The 24703-nt window shown below is 44.6% G+C and overlaps 2 protein-coding genes across 3 annotated transcripts in view; one reads left to right on the top strand and one right to left on the bottom strand.

Annotated features, from left to right (window-relative positions):
• The window catches only part of MDN1 (midasin AAA ATPase 1), a 765271-nt gene extending 754640 nt beyond the window's left edge, over positions 1-10631 (bottom strand). Inside the window, exon 1 of one of the 2 annotated variants that reach the window (XM_029595415.1) lies at positions 10267-10631. In XM_029595415.1, coding sequence (XP_029451275.1) covers positions 10267-10365 — 99 coding nt within the window. In that variant the 5' untranslated portion in view covers positions 10366-10631. The remainder of the gene's footprint in view (positions 1-10266) is intronic. The other variant, XM_029595414.1, reaches the window with a different exon arrangement.
• Positions 10632-10667: 36 nt separating this feature from the next.
• The window catches only part of CASP8AP2 (caspase 8 associated protein 2), a 137176-nt gene continuing 123140 nt past the window's right edge, over positions 10668-24703 (top strand). The window contains exon 1 of the mRNA XM_029596855.1: positions 10668-11082. The gene's annotated coding sequence lies outside the window, so the exon portion shown is untranslated. The remainder of the gene's footprint in view (positions 11083-24703) is intronic.

Raw genomic sequence — 24703 nt, 5'->3', positions numbered from 1 at the left:
GCAATACAGGAAATAGGAGAAAAAAAAAATCATAGTTCAAAAAAGCAGCAAACCAAGGGAGAAAAGTTGGAAAGCTATGACCACAAATGCTCAGTCCGGGCAATAAAATCCTAGGTCTGCAGGCCCTAAAAGACAGACTTCAGGTTTCGCACCTCTACCATCTGCTGGAGATGGAGAAATACTGAGGGACTGCAGGCGGTACTCTTGTTATATAGCAGTGTCTGAGAAGTTTTTGTTCTCTGCCTCCATCTGCTGATAGGGATGCAAAACCCACTTGTCTGGACTGATCTGGGGTATGAAAAGAAACCTTAGTCATTCCTACTCTCTCTCTTCCCTAGTGAAATTCTGATGAAACAGTTAAAAATTATTAGCTCATATTCGGGCCGATACAGTACAGTGCGCGCCAACTGTTAATCCGCCATTGGACACACGTTTTCCCTTACCCCTTATTCAGTAAGGGGCCGAAAACGCGCGTCCAACCCGCCGAACCTAATTGCATGTTGACGGCCCTATTAGGTATTCCCGCGCAATTCAGAAAACAAAATGTGCAGCCAAGCCGCACATTTTGCTTTCAGAAATTAGTGCTTATTTCTTCGGGCACCGGGAAAGTGCACAGAAAAGCTGTAAAAAAGTAAAAAAAGAAAAAAAAAAAAAAGAAAAAAAATTTGAGTCGGCCGGGCCTCATTTAAATACAATATCTCTTCAGGACATGGAATCCAGACAATAGTGGGACACTAAGGGGCAGACTGATGACCAAGTAGCAGCTTTGCCTGCATCGTCAATAAATGGCTCTCAGATGAGTCACTGGAATAACCATGGCTCTCACTTGATGAGCCTTGAGGGAATTTGTAATCTGAAGCCAGCCAGTGCATAACAGTCAACTGGCCAACTTGAAAGAGTTCCATTTGGCAACTGCCCTTCTCAACCTGTTGGGATTAAAGGACAGTTGAGAAACTCGACAGGACAGCTCTCTACAACTAATACACTAGGGCTCTTATAGTCCAAGAAGTTAAAAACCTGTTCTCCATTGTACACATGCTGTTTAGGAAAACATAGGCAGAACAATCATCTAATTGATGTCGGACACAGATAGCACTTTCAGAAAAAAATTTTGACTGCATAGGCCAACTCATACATATATCCTTTACTGTGTTGGTCCCATCACTTTGTCTAATAAACTAGTACAGTATGTTCCTCAGCAGTCCTTAACATCTGCAGATGCTAAAGCCTATCATCTTCAGACTATTCGCACCAGGGCTTTTGCTGTTTTTGGTCCTAATCCATGGAATGAATTACCTATGGATTTGAGAACTCTTTCTGACCATAAGCTCTTAAGAAAACAGTTGAAAGTGTATTCTTTTTGTTTGGCTTTTTCCTGGTGTTTTGTTTGTTTTTTTTTTATTTACTTTGCTAGTTTATTTTGTTTATTGTATTGCTGTGTTTTACAATACTGGATTGTTGTTCAATTGTTCACCACTTAGCACAGTTTTCTGCTATAGGAGGTAAATAAAATAGCTAATAAAGTGTGCAAAGCCTTCAATTTGCTCACTCTCTGCACCATCACAGTAGACACAAGAAACTGTACCTTCCCAGATGAGAAAATTCAGGCCTGCCAATTCAAAAGGTTTGAAAGGAGGCTTCATGAATTCAGTCAGGACTTCACCAAGGTCCCATGGTACTGGTGGTTTGCTATGCCACAGTCCCTAAGTGAAGTTGCATACTATAATATGGAGAGAGATAGGAACTCTGTCGCACCTCAGTACTATTGAAGCTTAACAACCAGCAGGTGATCTTGACCAATGGCCTTTTTTTCCCCTCTTGCCTTTATTTCGTTTCCTAACAAAACACAGAAACATGAAAGCAGAAAGAGACCATATGGCCTATCTAGTTTGCCTGTGCGCATCAACTCTTCAATGCCTAGCACTCCCTAAGAGATCCCAGAGATTTCTGAGAAATTGAAGAGCTGAGCCGTTGTCTGTTGCTCTTACAAATCTCCTTTCAGTTTTGCCCACTGGTATTATACTTCATTTAGCTTATCCCATCAGGTACGCTCCCATCTTATAGTTAAATTTTCCTGAAGTCCATGATCCCCCTTCTCACCTCTGAATGAGCCTGCGTTATAATACTGAACCATACCATCTGGTGATCACTGTATCCTGTGATTCCCCCCCCCCCCCCCCCCTTTAAGCACCAGGTCCAGCACTGCCAGCTCATGCATCGGTTCCATTACCAGTTGCCAAAACAGCTCTTCCTGAACACAATCCAGGATCTCCCTGTTTCTAGAAGGTGCCATAGCCAAAATGTCCCAAACATACAGCAGATTGAAATCTAAGCTTTAGCACCTCCCCATTGGAGAAATTACTTACTGATAATTTTGTTTCCCTTAGTGAAGACAGATGAACTCAGGACCAATGGGTATGTGCTCCTGATAGCAGTTTGAGACGGATCAGATTTCAATCTGACGTCAGCCCTAGTACATATACCCCTGCAGGAAGTGCAGCTCTTCAGTATTCTCCTTGAAAAGCATTGTGGATATATGTGTGACTGACTAATTTGAGTAACTTGAATAACTTAGATTAAGTTTATAACTTGATAAACTTGAACAACTTCAATTGGTTGATTGGCTATAGCTGGAGACCACCAGAGCCCTCAACTTGGAAACATCGACACCCGCTAGGGGGGGTGTCCTAGATTGAAGCAAAGTATGGCTTACCCTTGATTCCCTCGCTCTCTGAGATGTCCCCCGAGAATTCCCAGAGTAACGGCAGCTGTGGGTGGGATGCTGAGTCCATCTGTCTACACTAAGGAAAACAAAATTATCAGGAAAGTAATTTCTCCATTTCCTAGCGTGTAGCAGATGTACTCAGGACCAATGGGATGTATAAAAGCTACTCCCAAACCAGGTGGGAGGCTGTCCGTGACCCACTTAGTACTGCCCTTGTGAATGCTGTGTCCTCCTGGGCCTGAACATCCAGGTGGTAAAACCTAGAAAAGGAGTGGATGGAGGACCATGTCGCCGCCCTGCAGATCTCGCCAGGTGACAGCATCTTGGTTTCTGCCCAGGACACTGCCTGGGCCCTAGTAGAATGGGCCTTGATTTGTAGAGGCGGTGGCTTGCCTGCTTCCATGTAGGCCGCCTTGATGACCTCTTTGATCCAGCGGGCTATGGTTACTCGCAAGGCCGCTTCCCTTGCTTCTTCCCGCTGTGAAGGACAAACAGGTGGTCCGTCTTTCGTACGGATTCCGACATTTCCAGGTAGCTGGCCAGGAGTCTGACGATGTTGAGGTGGCGTAGACTTTTGGCCTCTTCCGAATTCTTATGTTTATCTGGTGATGGTAGCGAGATGGTTTGGTTAAGATGGAAGTGAGACACCAATTTGGGGAGGAACGAGGGAACCCTGCATAACTGGATGGTTCCAGGGGTGAGCCTGAGAAACGGCCCACGACAGGATAGTGCTTGCAGCTCGGATATACGACAGGCTGAACAGACTGCCAGCAGGAAGGCTGTTTTCAATGTTAATAGTCGGAGACACAGACCGCGGAGAGGTCTGAACGAGACTCTTGCTAAGAAATCCAGGACCAGGTTAATGTTCCAAAGAGGTACCGGCCACTTTAGGGGTGGTCGGATGTGCTTAACTCCTTTCAGGAAGCGGGAGACATCTGGGTAAGAGGCTATGCTGCTGCTCTCGTTCTCGGTTCCGTAGCATGACAATGTGGCCACCTGTACCTTGATGGAGTTGAGGGACAATCCCTTCTGTAGGTCGTTTTGTAGGAATTTCAAGACCGCAGGAATTTTGACTCAGCGAGGTATGATGTTGTGGTCCTCGCACCAGGCTTCGAATACTCTCCAAATCCTTATGTATGTTAGGGATGTGGAGAACTTGCGTGCTCAGAGTAGGGTGTCTATTACAGCCCCCGAGTATCCGCTCTCTCTCAGGCGAGCCCTCTCAATGGCCAGACCATAAGTGAGAACCTAGTTGGATCCACGTAGAGGATCGGTCCCTGTTTGAGCAGGTCTCTGTGTGGAGGTAATGGCAAGGGGGTTCCCTGTCAGTAATCTTCACATGTCTGCATACCATGGTCTTCTTGGCCAGTCTGGGGCCACAAGAAGTACTGGTCCCCTGTGTTGTGAATGATCGTGCCTAGTAGGGGCCACGGTGGGAAGGCGTATAGCAGACTCCTGTGGCCATGTCTGCGGCTGAAATAACTGGGTACTTGGGCGTTGGACCGGTTTGCCAGAAGGTCCATGGTTTGTGTTCCCCAATGGTTCACTATCAGCTGGAACACTGTGGTCGACAGCTTCCATTCTCCTGGGTCTAGACTTTCTCTGCTGAGATAATCAGCCGTGATGTGGACGGCCGAGATCTCCTGGAGGTTCCCTTTCGCCCATGACATTAGGGGGTCTATTTCCAGAGACACCTGTTGGCTTCTGGTTCCTCCCTGACAGTTGATGTAGGCCACCGTTGTGGCGTTGTCCGACATTACCCTGACCGCTTTGTCTCAGTCTGTAACCGAAACGTAGGCAGGCTAGTCTGACTGCCCGGGCTTCTAGGCGATTGATGTTCCACCCCCAACTCTTCTGCGTTCCACTGCCCTTGAGCGGTTAGCTCTTCGCAGTGTGCTCCCCATCCTCGTAGGCTGGAGTCCGTGGTGAGCAGGATCCAGGTCGGTGAGGATAGTCTCTCTCCCTGGCTCAGGTGGCCGTCTTGTAGCCACCACCGTAGTTGGGTTTGAACTTTGCCCTGGAGCAGTAGACGTACGGTGTAGTTCTGAGACAGTGGGCTCCATCTCGATAGAAGTGAGCACTGTAGGGACCTAATATGAGCTTGTGCCCATGGTACTACTTCCAGTGTGGATGCCATGAGACCGAGGACTTGTAGGTAATCCCATGCTGTGGGGCGAGGTTCGCTCAGCAGGGTTCGCAACTGGTTCATCAGTTTTAAATCTCCTCTGTATCAGAATGACCTTGTCTTCCTTGGTGTCGAATTGGACTCCTAAGTATTCTAGAGTCTGTGAGGGCTGCAGACAGCTCGTTTGTGTTGACCACCCATCCGAGACTCTCCAGTAGCTGTAGCAAAGATGACACCTGCTCACTCTCAACATGTGGTAATACTAAAGAGCAAAGATGGAATCTAAATGCTTTTTATATATATTTATATGATTTTTTTTTATGTATGCCATTTTGATAGATTCCAGTCTTATAACTGCTGAGATAAAGCAGAAAACTTGAATTTGAAAAACTATAAACATTATATATGGTTTTGTTTAAGCAATATAAACAGGCCTTGAGAGCACCATTTATCTGATTTTTAGATTTTGCTTTTTGGCACTTCAAAGCAGATTAAATTCAAGTATTGTAGTTATTTCCCTGTCCCCAGAGGGCTTACAATCTAACAGGTCGATCCAGTAAAGTGTGCTCCGTCGGAGCGCACTGTCACCCTGCTCTGGACGCGTGTTTTCCCTTACCCCTTATTCAGTAAGGGGAGGAAAACACGCGGCCCACCCGCGGCACCTAATAGCGCCCTCAACATGCAAATGCATGTTGATGGCCCTATTAGGTATTCCTGAGCGATCCAGTAAGTAAAATGTGCAGCCAAGCCGCACATTTTACTCTAAGAAATTAGCGCCGCCCAAAGGTCGGCGCTAATTTCTTCCGGCGCCAGGGAAGTGCACAGAAAAGCAGTAAAAACTGCTTTTCTGTGCACCCTCCGACTTAATATCATAGCGATATTAAGTTGGAGGGTCCCCAAAAGTAAAAAAAAAAGTAAAAAAAAAAATAAAAAAATTTTGAATTCGGCCCGCGGCTGTCGGGCCGAAAACCGGACGCTCAATTTTGCCGGCGTCCGGTTTCCGAGCCCGTGGCTGTCAGCGGGCTCGAGAACCGACGCCGGCAAAATTGAGCGTCGGCTGTCAAACCCGCTGACAGCCGCCGCTCCAGGCCAAAAGGAGGCGCTAGGGACGCGCTAGTGTCCCTAGCGCCTCTTTTTCCTCGTTTGCACCGCGTCGCCTAATTTAAATACTGGATCGCGCGCACCGGCGAGGGGCCGGTGCGCGCGCCGGGAGAGCGGGCGTTAGTCCGCTCTCCCACGGACTTTACTGGATCGAGCTGTAAGTTTGTACCTGAGGTGACAGAGGGTAACATCTTGTATTTACACAGCGCAAGGGCAAGCCTAGAATAGCAAGACGCGATAGGAACAGAATACTTAACTTACAGCCAGAACATCCTGGACATCCGACATTTCTATGAAGACAGGAAGGCAACGTGGGCAAACACTGTGAAGGCCCTTTACTGTATAAGGTTAAAGGATATACAATTCAGAGTCAAAGAGCCCATATTACTCCTAACCAGCTATAATCAGATGAAAATGAAGTAGTATCCAAGATGCTGGAAAGGATGTTGGAGGAGGAAGAGGTAGGTGCCACATCTGGACATATGTTGTAGGCATGTTCCAAAGTACCACCACTCCAGGCTAAACTTCAGAATAAATCATAGGCTTGTGTGAAGATTCCTATACAATTAGATCCCACCTCAGCCTGGTCTGGCCTAGGAACTCTGAAGTATAAAATAGTTTGGGTTCAGAAAATCCTCACACACTCCCCTCGTATTTGCTACACAAAGAGCAACTGTCACACTGGAAACTGGATTCCCTGGAAAGGCTCGAGAACGCAACAGTGCTAACGAATGCAGAACAAGCGTCTACGGCCCAGTTATTAACACAGAAATGAAACAAAATGTGCAAGTAATCAGTGTGTCTGGATACCTTAGATGTCTGGCACTGAATAAATGAATACTAGATCAATATTAATATGGTGCCATTGCTTTGACTTCTCAACCACATTATTGTATTTGGATAGCTTGTCACTCTTGTCCTTTACATAAATATCTGAAAAAAGTGCAATTTCCTTCAAGCTTATATATAAGGAAGCAGATTATAAATTGAAATAAATACAAAAGAATAATTGTTTTCATTGGTACACAAGAATCTTATTTGGGGATTTAGAGCATATTTTGTAAATATGTTTTGATGACATGGTACTGCTATAGACAAATCAAATTACAGTATACTTTTGAAACTGTCCCTGAATGAGCAATTCTGAATGTCCCCTCACCCCCACGAGTATCTCTGCCAGCTTCTAACCTCCTACACTGCCAACAAGACATCATCACACCTCTCAAATGATCCTTCTAGCCTCTCCTTCCCTGGTTCCAGCCAGATCAGCCTGCACCAGGAACTGTGCATTCAGCTGCTTTGCTCCAAAATTATGGAAAGAGATACCACTAAGGCATAAGAAGGCATCTTACCTTACCTTCAGGTAAAGGATCAAGGCTCAATGATTTGGCCAGGCCTTGCCCTAAATTCCATTTCTAAAACTGTAACAAAACTGTTTTAAAGACAACAACAAAGACTTATCTTTATATGTTCCTCTTTATTACAACCTCTTTCACGTTCGCTATGTTGATTGTAAACCATAACACTAAGGTATCAGAAATTAATAAATCTGATTGGAAAAGTTAGAATATAAAACCTTTATAAATAAAGTATATTTGGATGACTGCTCCTATTGATAAATTGGATTATACTATACTTTCATAACTGCCCTTGAACAAGTAGTGATATTAGTTTTTGTGTTTTGTTTTGTTTTTAAATAAAGCAACAAGTGTTAAAACAGATTAAAACAGAAAACACAAAATTCCTTATATGCCAGCCCAAACTTTTAGGAGGCAGAGAGAAAGTCTGCATCACTAAAGCTTTTCTTGTGTTTAATTTTTTATTTTGCTTTATTTTTGACATTTTTCATCTTTCTTCCCCTTCCCTACCCATCACCTCTTTGACCTGGCTGCCGAGCTCACCAACAACTCCACCAGGCTCAACCACTAACTGCGGCAGTGGGTCACCTCAAGAGGAATGGGATGCATGCCCTGCGACTAAGCCTTCACAGAGTCTTTTGGCAAATGCACAGCAACAGCGAACACTACTTTTTTTTTTGGGGGGGGGGCAGTGGATGACATCCCTCTGTTATAGGACCCCCTTCAAACCTACTGCCATTTCTTGTGACCTTGGGCGAGTCATGTTACCCCCCACTGCCTCTGGTACAAACATTCAGGCTGATGCAATATAGTGTGCTCAGCTGAGTGCACTATATTGGCCGGGCCCACATTAGGAAAGTGGGAGCTCAATCACAAGTGCTGATATTGCATGGTCCCAATTGTGAGCCCTGTGGGGACAGGAAAATATGTACAATAACTGAATGCAATCCACTTTGAAGTGTCTGAAAGGCAGAATATAAACTGAATAAATAAAACAAATCACATTACCCAGGAATGGATCTCCCCCCCCCCCCCCCCCCCCCAAACAGCCATCTGCAAGCCCTCCATTCACAGGCATCTAAAAATAGATTTTATCATCGAGCATTATCTTATTTATTCCTATAATAAAAAGGAAAACTGCCCTGCCAGTATGCAAAGAGCTCTGCATCTCTTCCTCCCCCCCCCCCCCCAGGACTCTCCAGTTGAATCCCCTCTCTGCATGGAAGTTGTGCTCCGCCCCTTCATCTGCCACACTATTGGTTTCTTTGGCACTGGACTCAGACAGGGAACTATTTATATTACAACTTTATTCAGGTTAGAAGTGGGGGGGGGGGGGTTTATTGTAATGTTAAAGAGTGCTAAGATGCAGTTTTTGCTGATGCATCCTGCAGTTTGGGGCCTTGTTCTTAAAATGGCCCTATAAATGTATTGTCAAATTCCAGTCAAATATGTTTCTTTATCCTCCCCAGGTCACTGCATTCCTAGATACAAAGAAAGATTTGAGATCCCCATTGGCCGAGTCATCTACTTTAGAACTAGCATAATGTAAGCCATTATAAGTGTCTTGCTATAGAACCTTATTAACTGCTTAATATTTGATACACTGGTTACTGGAATCAGATTTTTTGAGACTTGATTTACAGTGCTACGTTGTAATGTACTTCGGATTTTTTCCTTGTTTTATGTAGGCATCTCTTATATTGCCTTTCAAGTTTTTGCTGGATATTGTATATAATGCAAATTTTAAAAAAATTTGAGCTCCACCCCCTCCCTGTACTCCAGCTCCACCCACCCACTTTACCTGTATCATCCAATCCACTCTCTTAATGTCACATACAGAAACTAAGCTCATCCTCTACAGACGTACTCTCCAGCTCTATCCCCTGCCTCCGATTTATCCAAGCTAGTCTACCATCACACAACACATAGGAACGCAGCACATACTACCAATCACCACAATTAAGTACTCCCTACATTTCACTGTACTTCCCCGTCCTTGGGTGGGATTTTACCAATAGTTAAATATCGGACAAAAAAATAGCACGAAAAGGCAAAAAGACAGCAATGCAGTTTGCTCAGATAGGTTTTTGTAAAGTTTTGTCTACAGTTACTTTTGGACAAAAGACGCACCGTTTAAAAGTTGTGCAAGTACATGGAGTTCTAACTCTTATAGCGTTGCTCCCTACTTTAACGTTGAAAAAAATAGAAGGCCTAAAGTTTCCAGAAGAAGCGATAGAGAACACCCCTGCCCCTCCTCCTCCTCCAATACAAACACGCTCCCACCTCTAGATTTTTTTTGAGCAAGATACTAAAAGTGTATGAAGATATTAAAAAAAAAAAAAACCACCACCAAAAACGTATTTTATCACATAATAAAAGGCGTCCGCGTACTGTTGAACTTTCTTCCACTTAAAAGAGATAACAGTTTGATTAATAATGGTGTAGGCGGCCTTGAGCGCCGCTTTGGAAAGGCAGCTTAAAAAAACCGAAACGTTGTTCTATTAGAGTCACACACATTCAAATGTGCCTAGATAAGTTCCAGCCAGAGGAAAAGCATTCGGATGTGGCGTTAAGGCAAACGAAATATTCTCTCTTACATACAGACATAGGAAACTGAAATCACCACCTCAAAGAAACATAGGAATCCCCATCGTCAAATAAAAAACAACCAAATGCTTCTGTCGTTAAAACTGCTGCATAACAAATATATCAAAACACCTAATAAGTATTCAACATGGAAAAAAAAAAAAAAGAAACGTAACCCGCTAAATTCGCCCAGATCCAACCTAGCGTCCCCCACCCACCTGTGAATACCAGACATCGCGTCTCCATAGTAAGGACGCGGGTGGGCTTTACAGGGGGGGTGCCAGCCCGCACGTGCTCCGGGAGCTGGGGGAGGGGGCGCAGAACTTTCCCGGGCTCTGGCTGCATCTCCCTTTCCTAAGCCGCATACTCACCTGCCGGGGGAGAGCCCTGCTCAGCTCGCTGCTACTGCTCTTTTCGCTCCTCAGGACGAGGCTCTTCAGCGCCGACAGACTGAATTCAAAGTTCTCCATGGCGGCGAGGAGCAAGACCCTCACCAACCCTGCGAAGTAGGGGCCGGAGGAGGAGGTAGCCCTCAGCGGCCCAGAGGCGCCGCCCCGCCTCTTCTGCTACGCTATCCCGCGCTCCCCCGCCACAGACGAACCGGAGGCACAACAGGCGCCCAACTCGCACGTGTGACAAAACACACAGCACCACCGCCGAGACGGCTGCTGCTTCGCAACTTCCGTTTTACCGCGTCATCAGAGCCTGATACCACGGGAGGCGATGGGGGCGGGGATAGAACAGTACGGCGCGTGCGCGAGATTGACCGCGAGGGAGGAGCAGGCGGGTTTCTCTCCTTAATCTGCCGCCGCTTGACGTAGATTGCCTTTCCCGCCAACAGTCTGCACTATTTCGACGTCTGGGCGCGGGGGGACGTGCGAGCGCCTCTACTGATTGGCTGTCGGCCGGGTCAAGGGTCATTCCTCGAGTCCCCTTGCCCGTGGCTAGAACGGGAACATGAGTGGAACGGAGTTTGTATAACGCAGAAAAAGAAAAAGGAGGCGGCAGGTGGAGAGGAGTGTCGGGAGCGTATGTGTGTGTCTCGCGCTCTTCACCAGTGCGCCGCGTGCTGCTCCATCCAAGCGGCTGCAGTTCTCGGTAACCGCCTCAGAGTTGGAGGCAGGGCTGATGCTTCTCTGCTGTTGAAGGCGAAGGAATGGAAGACAAAGCCAAAATACCAAGGCAAGGTGTGCTGTTCAAAGAGCTTTCCCCAAGCCCCATGATTTTTGGGTGTTAGAAAGTTGCTCCTACCTCGGGCCTCCGGGTTGCAAAAGTGGAGGTATGTTCTGGGAATGGAAATAACAGGCAGACTTTCATCCCCCCCACCCGTGCCCTTTCCAGTGTTGGACGCCTGTCGCTTTCCCGGTTTGCTTTTCGCATCGCATTCTTTGCGGGTTGTAATCAATGTTTGCTGTAATTCTTTTTTTTTTTTTTTTTTTTTTTGTGGGCAGTGTGTACCAAAAAAAAAAAAATCCCCATATGTCATATACATAGAAACATAGAAATGACGGCAGAAGAAGACCAAACGGCCCATCCAGTCTGCCCAGCAAGCCTCACACATTTTTTCTCTCATTCTTATCTGTTTCTCTTAGCTCCTTGTTCTATTCCCCTTCCACCCCCACCATTAATGTAGAGAGCAGTGATGGAGCTGCATCCAAGTGAAATATCTAGCTTGATTAGTTAGGGGTAGTAGGGGCAGTAACCGCCGCGATAAGCAAGCTACACCCATGCTTATTTGTTTTACCTAGACTATGTTGTACAGCCCTTGTTGGGTTTTTTTTCTTCTCCCCTGCCGTTGAAGCAGAGAGCCATGCTGGATATGCATTGAAAGTGAAGTATCAAGCACATTTGGTTTGGGGTAGTAACTGCCCTAACAAGCCAGCTACTCCTCGCTTTGTGATTGCGAATCCTTTATTTCTTCACCCCTGTCGTTGAAGCTAGGCAGGATATGCCTGAGGCATCAGTTATTTGTTTTTGTTTTTGTTTTTTTTTTCCCCTGCCGTTGAAGCAGAGAGCTATGCTGGAAATGCGTGATGTATCAGTCTTTCTCCCATGCCGATGAAGCAGAGAACCATGCTGGATATGCATGGAAAGTGAAGTATCAGGCACATTTGGTTTGGGGTAGTAACCGCCGTAACAAGCCAGCTACTCCCCGCTTTTTGAGTGCAAATCCTTTTTTCCATTATCTCTTGCTGTTGAAGCTTAGAGCGATGTAGGAGTCACAGTAAGCATGTGTATGTTTATTTAATAAGGGTATTGTGTCAATAGCCATCATTCTGGCGAGTCACCCACTCTTCATTGGCGGCCTCTTGACTTTATGGATCCGCAGTGTTTATCCCACGCCCCTTTGAAGTCTTTCACAGTTCTGGTCTTCACCACTTCCTCCGGAAGGGCATTCCAGGCATCCACCACCCTCTCCGTGAAGAAATACTTCCTGACATTGGTTCTGAATCTTCTTCCCTGGAGCCTCAAATCGTGACCCCTGGTTCTGCTGATTATTTTCCTACGGAAGAGGTTTGTCGTTTTTGGATCATTAAAACCTTTCAAGTATCTGAAAGTCTGTATCATATCACCTCTGCTCCTCCTTTCCTCCAGGGTGTACATATTTAGATTCTTCAATCTCTCCTCGTACGTCATCCGATGAAGATCCTCCACCTTCCTGGTCGCCCTTCTCTGTACCGCTTCCATCTTGTCTTTGTCTTTTTGTAGATACGGTCTCCAGAACTGAACACAGTACTCCAGGTGAGGCCTCACCAAGGACCTGTACAAGGGAATAATCACTTCCCTTTTCTTACTCGATATTCCTCTCTCTATGCAGCCCAGCATTCTTCTGGCTTTTGCTATCGCCATGTCGCATTGTTTCGCTGTCTTCACATCATTAGACACTATCACCCCAAGGTCCCTCTCCTGCTCCGTGCACATCAGCCTTTCCCCCCCCATCGAGTACAGTTCATTCGGATTTCCACTCCCCATATGCATGACTTTGCACTTCTTGGCATTGAATCTCAGCTGCCATATCTTCGACCACTCTTCCAGTTTCCTTAGATCCCGTCTCATTCTCTCCACTCCTTCCGGCGTGTCCACTCTGTTGCAGATCTTAGTGTCATCCGCAAAAAGACAAACCTTACCTTCTATCCCGTCCGCAATGTCGCTCACAAAGATATTGAACAGGACCGGTCCCAACACCGATCCTTGCGGTACACCACTTAAAACCGCTCTCTCTTCAGAGAAGGCTCCATTTACCATCACACATTGTCTTCTGTCCGTCAACCAATTTGCAATCCAGGTCACCACCTCGGCACTCACTCCCAAGCTTCTCGTTTTATTCACCAGTCTCCTGTGCGGAACCGTATCAAAAGCTTTGCTGAAATCCAAGTAGATGACATCTAGTGCTCTTCCTTGATCCAATTCCTTGGTTACCCAGTCAAAAAAGTCAATCAAATTTGTCTGACAGGATCTTCCCCTGGTGAATCCATGCAGCCTCTGGTCCATCAATTCTCCAGACTGTAGATAGTTCACTATTCTCTCTTTCAGCAGTGACTCCATTACTTTTCCCACCACCGAAGTGAGGCTAACTGGTCTGTAGTTGCCTGCCTCTTCCCTGTTCCCACTCTTGTGAAGCGGGACCACCACCGCTCTTCTCCAATCACTCGGCACCACTCCCGTTTCTAGGGATCTATTGAACAGGTCACACAGCGGACCCGCCAGAACATCTCTGAGCTCCCTCAATATCCTTGGATGAATCCCATCAGGCCCCATGGCTTTGTCCACTTTCAGGTTCTTTAGTTCTTCCCACACATTTTCTACTGTAAAAGGATTTTCATCTATTCCCCTTCCCTCCAGTTTCTTGTTGTTTAGAGATGGTCCTTCTCCAGGGTCTTCTTTAGTGAACACAGAGCTGAAGTATTTGTTTAATATTTCTGCCATTTCTTCGTCTCTCTCCACACATTGATCATTACCACCTTTCAATTTCACTATACCACTTTGGACCTTTCTCTTTTCGCTGATGTATCTGAAAAATGTTTTGTCACCATTTTTTATCTCCTTGGCAATCCTCTCTTCTGCTTGACTCTTTGCCAACTTGATTAATTTCTTTGTCTCCCTCAGTTGATACAAATATTCTTCTTTGTGCTCCTCCCTTTGGGATCCTTTATATTTCTTGAATGCTGTTCTTTTAGCTTTAATTTTGTCAGCCACCTCCTTTGAGAACCAGATAGGTTTCAGTTTTCTTTTGCTTTTCTTTACATTTCTAACATATAGAGCAGTTGCCTTGGTGATTGCTCCTTTTAGATTGGTCCACTGCTGATCCACATCTCTCTCGTTCTCCCATCCTTTAAGTTCTTCCTCCAGGTAGTTCCCCATTTCCTCAAAGTCTGTGTTTATGAACTGTAAAACTCGGGTCTTTGTGGTTCTTTTCCCTATTCTTTTAGTGATATTAAACCATACCGTTTGATGATCACTGCTGCTGAGGTGGGCGCCCACCTGGACATCTGAGACATTATCTGCATTAGTGAGCACTAAGTCTAGTATAGCTCCTTCTCTCGTGGGTTCCAACACCATTTGTTTGAACAAAGATACTTGCATGGCATCCACTATCGCTCTACTATTTTTAGTTTCTGCAGATGGGATTTTCCAGTCTACATCTGGCATATTAAAGTCACCCACGATCACCACTTCTCCCTTCTTACCTATCTTATGGATGTCTTCAATCAGATCTCTGTCCAGCTCTTCCTTTTGGTTTGGAGGCCTGTAAACCACTCCAATATAAATGGACACTCCGTCATCTTTTTTTAGGTCGACCCATAGAGCTTCTTCTTTACCCCAACTTCCTTATAGCTCAGATGCTTGGATGTTGTTTCTGACATAAAGAGCCACACCTCCCCCTTTTCTATCCTTTCTGTTCTTCCTTAACAAGTTGTAGCCTGGTATTGTTGTATCCCATTCATGAGATTCTGTGAACCATGTTTCTGTGATAGCAACAATGTCCAATTCTGCGTCAGCCATTAGGGCCTGCAGATCTGGGATTTTATTTCCCAAACTATGAGCATTTGTGGTCATAGCCTTCCAGGTACTCTCTTTAAGATTATTGCATTTCCTGGACTCCTTATGAGATATTAGTTGAGATTTGTTATTCACTTCACTATTTCTTTTTGCGGTAGTGCCACTGTTGACAGAGTTATCCATCTCAATTAGATTTTTCTTTTGCTTATGGATCTTGAAATACTGCATGCATTGTGTTTTCTCTTTCTTTTCTGGTAATGCTGCAATGCTTTTCTCAAGAACTTCTTCAGTTTTTATTTTAGAGAAGGCTTGTTGTTCTTTTTGCATTTGGTACATTGTGTGTCTCCTCATCACAGGTCTAATTCTACCAGAGCCCACTGTCTTCCTGGATTTTAAAGAATTTTTTAATGACCTGTTTGAGTGGGGCGGTATACCTGTTGGCTGCTCTTCTGTCAAGAATGGGTGACTGTGGGTCCTACCTGAGCCTAATGGATCTCCTTTTCTTGACTCCTGGTTTGTTTGTGGTATTGGGGAATTATTTTCTGAGTAATGCAATGTGGGTGTAATTCTTTTAATTGAAGCTAATTGATCTTTAATCACAGTCAGCTCCATTTTCAAGGAAGAGAGTTGTGCACAAATTGGGCAAGCTCTAAGTTTCCAGATGCTTTCCCTCAGAATAAAGGCTCCACAGCAGTTACATTGGATAGTCCTCATCTTGGTAATTTGTGACTTTATTTCCTTGACTGTAACCAATGTACTAATTTATCTTGCTGCCAATGGTAATCTAGGCAGTCTTTATTAGAAACAAGCCCCAGGGGTGGGTGGGTGTCAAACAGTTTAGCCTGGGACAAGCTGGGTAAAGCAGGGCACTACTGGACTGTTGTCTTTGCCTTTTGGTCAATTCTTTTTTTTGAAAACCGTTCTGTATTCCTTTTCTAGAGTGTGCTTTGTTATTCTCCGGATGCTTGTTTCATGACCTGTGTGCACGTGCACAGTTTACACGAAGCATTGGTCGTGATTTTTTTTTTCTACTCCATGGACAAAATGAGATTGCTGATCTAGATCCGGGTTTGTTACAATACTACTAAAGCATTTAGATCATGTTTATTCTGTGCCAGAAGTTCTTATCCGTTTCTTTCTTTCCCTTCTTCCTTAAGGCATTATCTCCATGTCATGAATACAATACTGATTTTCCTTTGACGTTTCTTGGGAAAACCACAATTGTTTGTTTATTTGTTTTATTTGTATACAGTCCTGTTACACAATCACGGCCGTTTACACTAAATTTAAAATACAAAATCATTCAAAGACAGAATTTAAAATACTGTAACTGTTATAAATGTATTGTATCATAACATTTCACTTGCTCTCTAATTCTGTGTTCTGAGTAAAACTTTGTCTTTTTTCAGCCCAAGTCGTTGTTGCTCTAAAATGCTAATTTGAATAGCCAGGTCTTTATATCTTTCTTATATAACTTAAGGTCTCTCTGTATTCATAATTCAATTGGCATTGTGTTACACAATTTTGATCCTGCTATAGAAATAGGCCCTATCTCTCACCTCACTTACAGCTCGATACAGTAAAGTGGGGTCGCGGTTACCCCGCTCCTAACCCACTTTCTACTCGCTTTCCAGCCGCGTTAGCCCTTCCTGCTATACACTATCCCCTTTAACCCATCCTTACCGCCTCTTTAAATCCCCGGGTAACCCCTTCCGCACGCAGCATGTATATCAGATGTAAACGATCTAATTAGCTATTCCCTCCCATACAGTAACGCGCGCCCCGACTATCGCTATTTTGCCCCGCGTTTAACCTGCTAACTTACCGCCTACCCTTACCCCTGCGTTAGAGGCAGGGGTAATGGTAGACGGCAAACTTTCCCCCAAAAGGAAACCTCTAAAAACCTAAAATCCCCTCCTTCCGAAGCGACTTGACATTATTTTCTGTTGTTTTCTTACCTTTTGTTGCTTTTCGGCCCCTTCCCTTCTCTGCCGCCCTGCGGAGGGGGCAGCCGGCGGCGAAAGCGGCTCGCAGCGTCCCCCCCCCCCCCACCCCCCCCCCGCGCAGGTCCCGGTTCTCCTGGCTCGGCAACAGCAGTACAACAGCTAGGGCTCCATCTACCCCAATCCTTCCTTCCTTCCTAGCTCGGCCAAATTGTGAAGCGGCTTGAAGCGTGTGTGTCTCCCCCCCCCCCCCCCCCCCCGGTCTATGTGCTTTCATTGGCCGGAGCGCCCAAATCGACGGGCGCTCCGGCCAACGAAAGAACGCTTCGCTCCGCTCGTGCCGGAGAGGGCCCAGAACCAGTGGGCTCTTACCTCACGCCGAGCCAGGAGAACCAGGACCTGCGCGGGGGGGGGAAGAACGCTGCAAGCCGCTTCACAATTTGGCCGAGCCAGGAAGGAAGGAAGGTTTGGGGTAGATGGAGCCCTAGCTGTTGTACTGCTGTTGCCGAGCCAGGAGAACCGGGACCTGCGTGGGGTGGGGGGGCGGCTGCGAGCCGCTTTCGCCGCCGGCTGCCCCCTCCGGAGAGCGGCAGAGAAGGGAAGGGGCTGAAAAGCAACAAAAGTTAAGTTGGCACATGTCAAGCCGCTTCCAGAGGAGGGGATTTTTGGTTTTTAGGTTTTCCTGGGTTAAAGTTGGGATCCACTTCCTGGTGCCTGTCATTTCAAATGTCATTTGAAATGACAGGCACCAGCGCACCTAGGATACTGTATAGGCGCTGTATTAAGCGCCTATACAGTAAAATGGGTTGCGCGGGCCTAACGCTTCGCCTAACGCTTTGCAGGCGCGACTTGCATTTGCAAGCAATTTAAATAGAGTATCGAGCGGTATGTGATCAGAACAGTGCGTGGGGCAAACGAGGGTGCGCCCGGCACTGCCGCACTCTTTCTAACGCGGCCTTACTGTATCGACCCGTCAAGTGTGTACTTTGTAATGATGGAATACTTAGTAGATCTTTATTGGCAGATCCGAAGAAGATTGCGTTGGGGAGTATAAAAGTGTAATGTCTCACTCGACCACTCAGAATCTTTTGAGTTTACAGTTTTATGGATTATGCATAATACTTCATAATGCACTCAATATTTCATTGGTAACCAGTGCAGCAACTTCAACATGGGGGTATTAAGATCATACCTGTGAGAACCCTTGCAGTAGCATTTTGCAGCATTTGCAAGAATCTCATGCTTGCTGGTAATCCTAGTAAGAGGGCATTACAGTAATCAAGATTTGAGAATATGAAAGTAGTCTTGATTTAATAAAGGTTAGTCATCGCAACAAGTATAACTTGTACCTATCTTTGATTTTATTGTAAATGTTTCATCATTGTTAATTTTCAATTGTTTATAACTATCTGAAATCTTGTGTGTTGTCAACTAACTATTTGAGTTGAGTCTATGGAGAAATATGTTGCTGTATATATTTTATTTATTTATTTGCTGGTTTTATATACCGCCATTCGGTGTAGCTATCATAATGGTTTACAACAGTAAACAGAAATACAATAAAATAACAGTAATACAAAACAAGATAAAATTAAACAAAACAGCAGTTAAAATAAGCATTAAAATAGATAAAATGAACTGGCTCTTAAGAGCAGTATAATAACAATGAATAAGAACTAAAAGATAACAAGATGAGGCATGTGAGTGTCTCATTAGGAATCATTAAAAGCCTCCATAAAAAGCCAGGTTTTGGACTAGGCTCCGAATTCTACAAGATACTGAAATTTACAGTTCTGTCCCCGATGGAGATACAGAAATACTATACTGATCTTTTGCTCACTGACCGCATTGCTGAGGCATCCAACCGGTCTGTCCTTGTCGTCCTCCCAAAACCAGGAAAAGACCCCTTGGACGTGGGTTCTTATAGACCCATTTCCTTACTAAACGTAGATGTAAAAATCCTGGCAGCTGTCCTGGAGGCCCGGTTGAATGGAATTTTGCCCCTCCTTATTCATAAAGATCAGACGGGGTTTGTCAAAGGGCGGCAGGGGGTTTGTAATGTCCGGCGTTTGCTGGCGGTCTTAAGCTATCAATCGCCAGCGGAGGCTTTGGTTTTGAGTTTAGATGCGAAAAAGGCCTTTGATTCCTTATCCTGGGAATATATGTTCTGGGCTCTGCAACGTTACGGCTTCTCGGGGACCTATCTCCAATGGTTGAAGGCTCTGTATCGTAACCCTAGCGCCTCTATTCTGCTTAACAGGGAGCCTTCCGACCCTTTTCCTTTATATTGCGGAGTTCGGCAGGGATGCCCTTCCCCCATTGCTATTTGTGTTGGCCTGGCTATCCGGCTGCAAGGCGATCCGGGATTCGCTGGAATTAGTGTAGACAGCCACCCTTTGAAGACCGCTTTATTTGCGGATGACATCCTTTTGTTTGTGGGATGGCCTCGCACCAGTGTGCCTACTATTATTCACCTTTTTGATAAGTTTCGCCTGGTGGCGAGGCTGAAAATTAATTATTGGAAGTCAGAAGCTTTGGCCCTAAATGCTCACCTGCCTGGCTCTTGGGATGGCACCTTTCCTTTTCAATGGGCTCCTGACAAGATCAAATATCTGGGCGTATGGGTACCCCGACAGCTGGTACAGCTTTACGAGCTGAATATTACCCCATGTCTCCTTCAGCTTCGGGCGCAGCTACAGCTCTGGACCCCATTGCCACTGTCCCTACGTGGTAGGAGTGCTCGTATCAAAATGGTGCTGGTTCCCCAACTTCTTTATTTGCTGCCCATGATTCCCTGTTGGTTGAAAGCCGGGGATCTTTGACAATTGCGTGCTAGTTTACAAAAGTTCCTGTGGAAGGGGAAACGGGCTCGGTTGGCTTATACCGTCTTGGAGTGCCCCCGGGAGCAGGGAGGGCTCAATTTGCCGGATTTCAGACTTTATAATGTGGCATGTCAGTTGCAGTATGTGGGTGAGTGGATTACAGAGACCTACTGCTATTGTGATCCAGGGATGTTAAATAAGATGTCTCAACCTAGCTCCCCTTTAAGTATTATTCAGGTGTGCCCGGGGCTGCGAAGTACTATGACATACCCCAGAATATTCTTACAACCTTGTATCCGAGCCTGGTGCTGGTTGTGGAGACAATGGAGCTTGCAGGGTATAACCTCTCTTTTTTTTTTTTTTTTTTTTTTTTTGCCTTTTCTGGGGAATGCAAGTTTTGTGCCGGGGCAGGACAGCAGGGCTGTCTTCCAGGCTTGGGCTGATAAAGGGGTGATATACATATTTTATTTGTCAGAACTGGACTCCCACGTCATCCAACATTTTGCTACTCTAGCCCACACATTTCAACTGCCTACTAAGTACTTTTATGCGTACCTGCAAGCCCGTCATTATATCTAATCCCTCGCATGGTCTGTAGAGGACCTGACATTTGCTGTAGAGGACCTGACATTTCCTGTAGAGGAAACGACATTTGCTACTAAGGTTTTTGACACTGCCTGCCTCAATAATACGATTACTGGTTGGAAAAAGCTAGGTCAATCACTGGGTCAACCAAGCCAATTGCAGCCTCTTACGACCCGCTGGACTACCTTGTTGGACTCACCAATGGCCCCAAAGTACGTGAAGAGCTGCTTTACGGCTCTTTACCAGTTGCTGCCCGACATGGGGCTACGGGAGGTCCAATTCAAAATTCTTCACAACATTTACTGTGATGATGTTCGCCGGTTTCATATGAAGCTTACACAGTCTCCTCTATGTAGCCGGTGTGGCGCTGCTGAGGGCAATTTATACCATCGCTTGTTGGCGTGCCCATGCGTGGAGCTTTTTTGGAAGTCAGTTCTTGATGTGATTACTAAAAGTACTGACTGTCATTTCTCATGCGGGTCATCTTTTACTGGCCCACCAACAGACTGCTTGGGATCTTGATACACGTTCCAGAGCAATGTTTGAACGCCTAGTGGTTATGATGGCGTGCCGCACCATATTGGCTCTCTGGACTGATCTCTTGGTGCAACCCTCCGTTGATGCGTGATTTGGCAGGATGGCCTCTCTATTACAGATGGAATATATGGACTTCCACTCGGGCAAGAGAAAACCGGACAAGATATATAGTGCTTGTTAGAATGCATGTTATGCCTTTTTTCCTCTTGCTCTACAAACTGAGCTCAGTAACACTGGCTATAAGCCCATATGGTCTTAACTGAGGTTCCAAGGGGGGGGTGGAATGGGGAGGGAAAGGGAGGTCTGTATGTGGTATGCCTGACGTGTGAATGGGGGTGCTTTGGAGTTGGTTCTGCAGGGAGGGGGTGGTAGGGCCAGGATTGGATGGTGGGGATAAAAAAAAAAAAAAGGAAAACCAGGAATACATTTACAGTGGGATTGGTTGTTGGACCAAACATTTATGTGCAATGCTTGTATTCTACGCTGTTTTCTGTATTGCATATGCTATTGTTATCCCATGTGTGTGTAACGTCTTCCGGTAATAAAAATTATTTTGGAAAAAAAAACAACTTTTTTTAATACTTTTAAATTCGACTGTAGGTATGTTTTCTGTGGGGAGGGAGTTCCATATCTTTTGGACTTGCAAGAGAGCTGTGCAGATCGTACTGAAGGAATGGATAGTAAACCTTTATTAGTTTGAACGTAAGTTTCTTTGGGGTATATGAATTTTAATTGCAGTATTGAGCCAGTCCGTCTGGTCTCCATAAATGATTTTATGAAGAATTGTTTTATGGGGAGCCAGTGTAGTGATATTAAAATCGGCGTGATGTGATCATATTTCTTAGTATCAGTTAAGATTCTGGCTGCTGAATTCTGCAATATTTGTACCTGGCGATTTGTGGATAAAGGCAGTCCAAGTAAAAGTGAATTACAGCAGTCAATGTTGGTGAAAATGAGATGCTGCAATACAGTTCTAAATTCAGATGGGTTTAAAAAAAGCTTTAATCTCCTGAAGGTTGTTAATTTGTAATATCCCTCTTTAATTTTTGCTGCAACATGCGTCTTGAGATTCAGTTCGTTGTCTATGATAACTCCTAGGTCACGTGCGTGAGGTACAGGTTGAATTTCAGATTGTTGGTCTTCTGATTTTAGCGGTGGTAAGGGAATAAGGGTCCGTTTTCTAGTTAGCAATATAACCTCAGTTTTGGAAATATTTAGTATGAGCCTCATGTGGGTAAATAGTTGTTTGATAATGGATAGATGCATGGCAGTGTTTGGGGGATTTTATTTTTTTATATAAGTTGTGTCAATAGAGTCATTATTAGGAATTTTGTATGTCGTCAGCATATATGTAGTGTGTGATCCCAAGACCAGCAAGAGAGGAAGCATATAAATGTTAAATAAAGTGGCAGAAAGTGAAGAGCCTTGTGGAACACCAGTTTTAAGCTGAATTTTTTCTGAGAGGGGAGCTATTGGTTTTTACTTGTTCTTCCTTGTTAGGCAAATAGATAATGGTGGGGAAAAAAAAACCAAACTGTAGTCATAGTTAAAGTAATATAGGTGGAAGGGTATAATTCACAGTCCATCAACTTATGCTGTTCACAGACAACATTTGACAGTCTTAAATGAGAAATTGCAGAGAAATTAGCGGTCCCCTGACATGGGCCGCATTTCGAGAAACTGCATCAGGAGGGACCAAGTTAAACCTAGACTGAAAATATATCAGATCAGAGTATGGACAAATAAGGCAATGAAGTAAATACAGAGAAGTTCAGCAGGCAATGTAATTAAAGAAAAAAAACCTCACCAATGCCTCTGTAGAAAACTTAACAAAGTTTCTGAAAAGGAAACAGTAAAAATCAAAATATTACTCATTTATTTTTATCCTTTCCTGTATATTTTTTTTTATACAATGTTTTCACCTATATCACTTACATTTAGTGTGATTTCCCCCACCTCCCCTGACGTCATACTCATGTTGTTCTTAGACCTACCCTGATGCACAAGCTTTGGCACCTTTTTTACCTATTAAATGCTATGATTATTCCTCTCTTTCTGCTAGCTGTTCTATGTACCATTTATTGAAGGCTTTGATAAGCTTTGATTATATTTTTTTTTTCACACATTTCTCATGTATTGGCTAAATCAGAGTATAGACAAGGCAATGGAGCAAATAAAGAAAGCAAAACCTCACCAATGCTTAGAAGGAAAACTAACGAGAAACAGCTTCTGAAAAGAAAACAGAGACGGTTAAAATCAAAATATTACAAACACTGAATAAATTAACCATACATGAGAAATATATGAACATAATCAAAGCTTATCAAAGCCTTCAGTAACTGAGCGCACTGTTTTGCATCGGCCCCCATAGCGTTAAAGAAGTGAACTGGTTCATAGGAATCTTAACTAAATTTCTGTCTCTCTTTTGTTTACTTGCCTTAATCCCAAATCTATACTTCCCTTGACCAACGATAGTATCATAATCAATTACTCACTTTCTGAGGCTATCCAATCTAGTCCTGATCCTTACTTCGGTGTGACACAAAGGGGCCTGCTCCTTCGGCATGCGACTTCAGCCATGCTCACTGTTTGTTGACACCGTGCCCCAAGATGATGTCAGAGGGAGGCAGATGACAACAGTACCTGCAGGATTTGAGCGGTGGTTGTTCCTGAGAGAGTGAGTTCAGAGTAGGCCTCTGGTGGCAAGATGAGAGCAGGCAGGCAATATGTTGAATGTCACTGCTGTTGCGCTGGCTCTTTTGACCCCTGTGCCCCAAGATGATGTCCACAAGACTTGCAGTAAGATCAAATGGCAGTTGTTCCTGAGAGAACGAATTTAGGGTAGGCCTCTTGTGGCAGAATGAGGTAGGAAGGCAAACAGCCAAGATGTAAAAAAAAACCCTGCATGACGGTAATATAAAACCGTTGTTCACGTACCTCTCCACTTTGCTTCTGAAATCTCTAAGAAGTAAACCAAATTCTCTGGCTGTGGCTGGAGTAGTGTCTTTTTCTTTGAATTAAGTGGATGAAAATATTAGCCAACAATTATGTCACTGCTTAAAAGTAATGTTACCGTGGTTGCTGTGTTAATCGACATGGGTAATAGAAATAAAGCCTATTTATTGTGTACCTGTGCTTGTTGGCCTGGTGATAATGTGTAACTGCAATATGGGTAAGGAACCAGAAATAGCAAGGAGGAGATGTAGGAAATAAAGGGGAGGGTAGGCAAAATGGAGAGGAGAGAGAGAAAACTTTCCTAGCATGGAAAAGTAGAAGAACTGATAAAAAGAAAAGTAGGTGGAAGAGGGTGATATGGCTGAGGACTGGAAAAGTGCCAGGGAAGGAGCAAGATTGGCAGGCTCCGTTAAGAGGAACAGTATCCCTACGTCTTTCAACTTCAATCCCTGAGTAAAATGGAGGAGTGAACAGAGATAGAGAGGGTTAATTGACGCAAAATCTGTAAATACTGCAGAGTAAAAGGAAAATGTTTTTCGTTAGGTTTGTCTGGTGCCAGCCAGACTTTTTTCTTTTTCACTCAATGCACAATTAAACTCTGGAATTTGTTGCCAGAGGATGTGGTTAGTGCAGTTAGTGTAGCTGAGTTTAAAAAAGGTTTGGATAAATTCTTGGAGGAGAAGTCCATTAATGGCTATTAATCAAGTTTACTTGGGGAATAGCCACTGCTATTAATTGCATCAGTAGCATGGGATCTTCTTGGTGTGTGGGTACTTGCCAGGTTCTTGTGGCCTGTGTTTAAAAAAAGGATTGGATAAGTTCTTGGAAGTCCTTTACCTGCTATTAATTAAGTTGACTTAGAAAATAGCCACTGCTATTACTAGCAATGGTAACATGGAATAGACTTAGTTTTTGGGTACTTGCCAGGTTCTTATGGCCTGGTTTGGCCTCTGTTGGAAACAGGA

This window comes from Rhinatrema bivittatum, chromosome 3 (assembly GCF_901001135.1).
Source record: "Rhinatrema bivittatum chromosome 3, aRhiBiv1.1, whole genome shotgun sequence".
Classification (NCBI taxonomy): domain Eukaryota; kingdom Metazoa; phylum Chordata; class Amphibia; order Gymnophiona; family Rhinatrematidae; genus Rhinatrema; species Rhinatrema bivittatum.
This window is presented reverse-complemented; position numbering and strand designations above follow the sequence as displayed.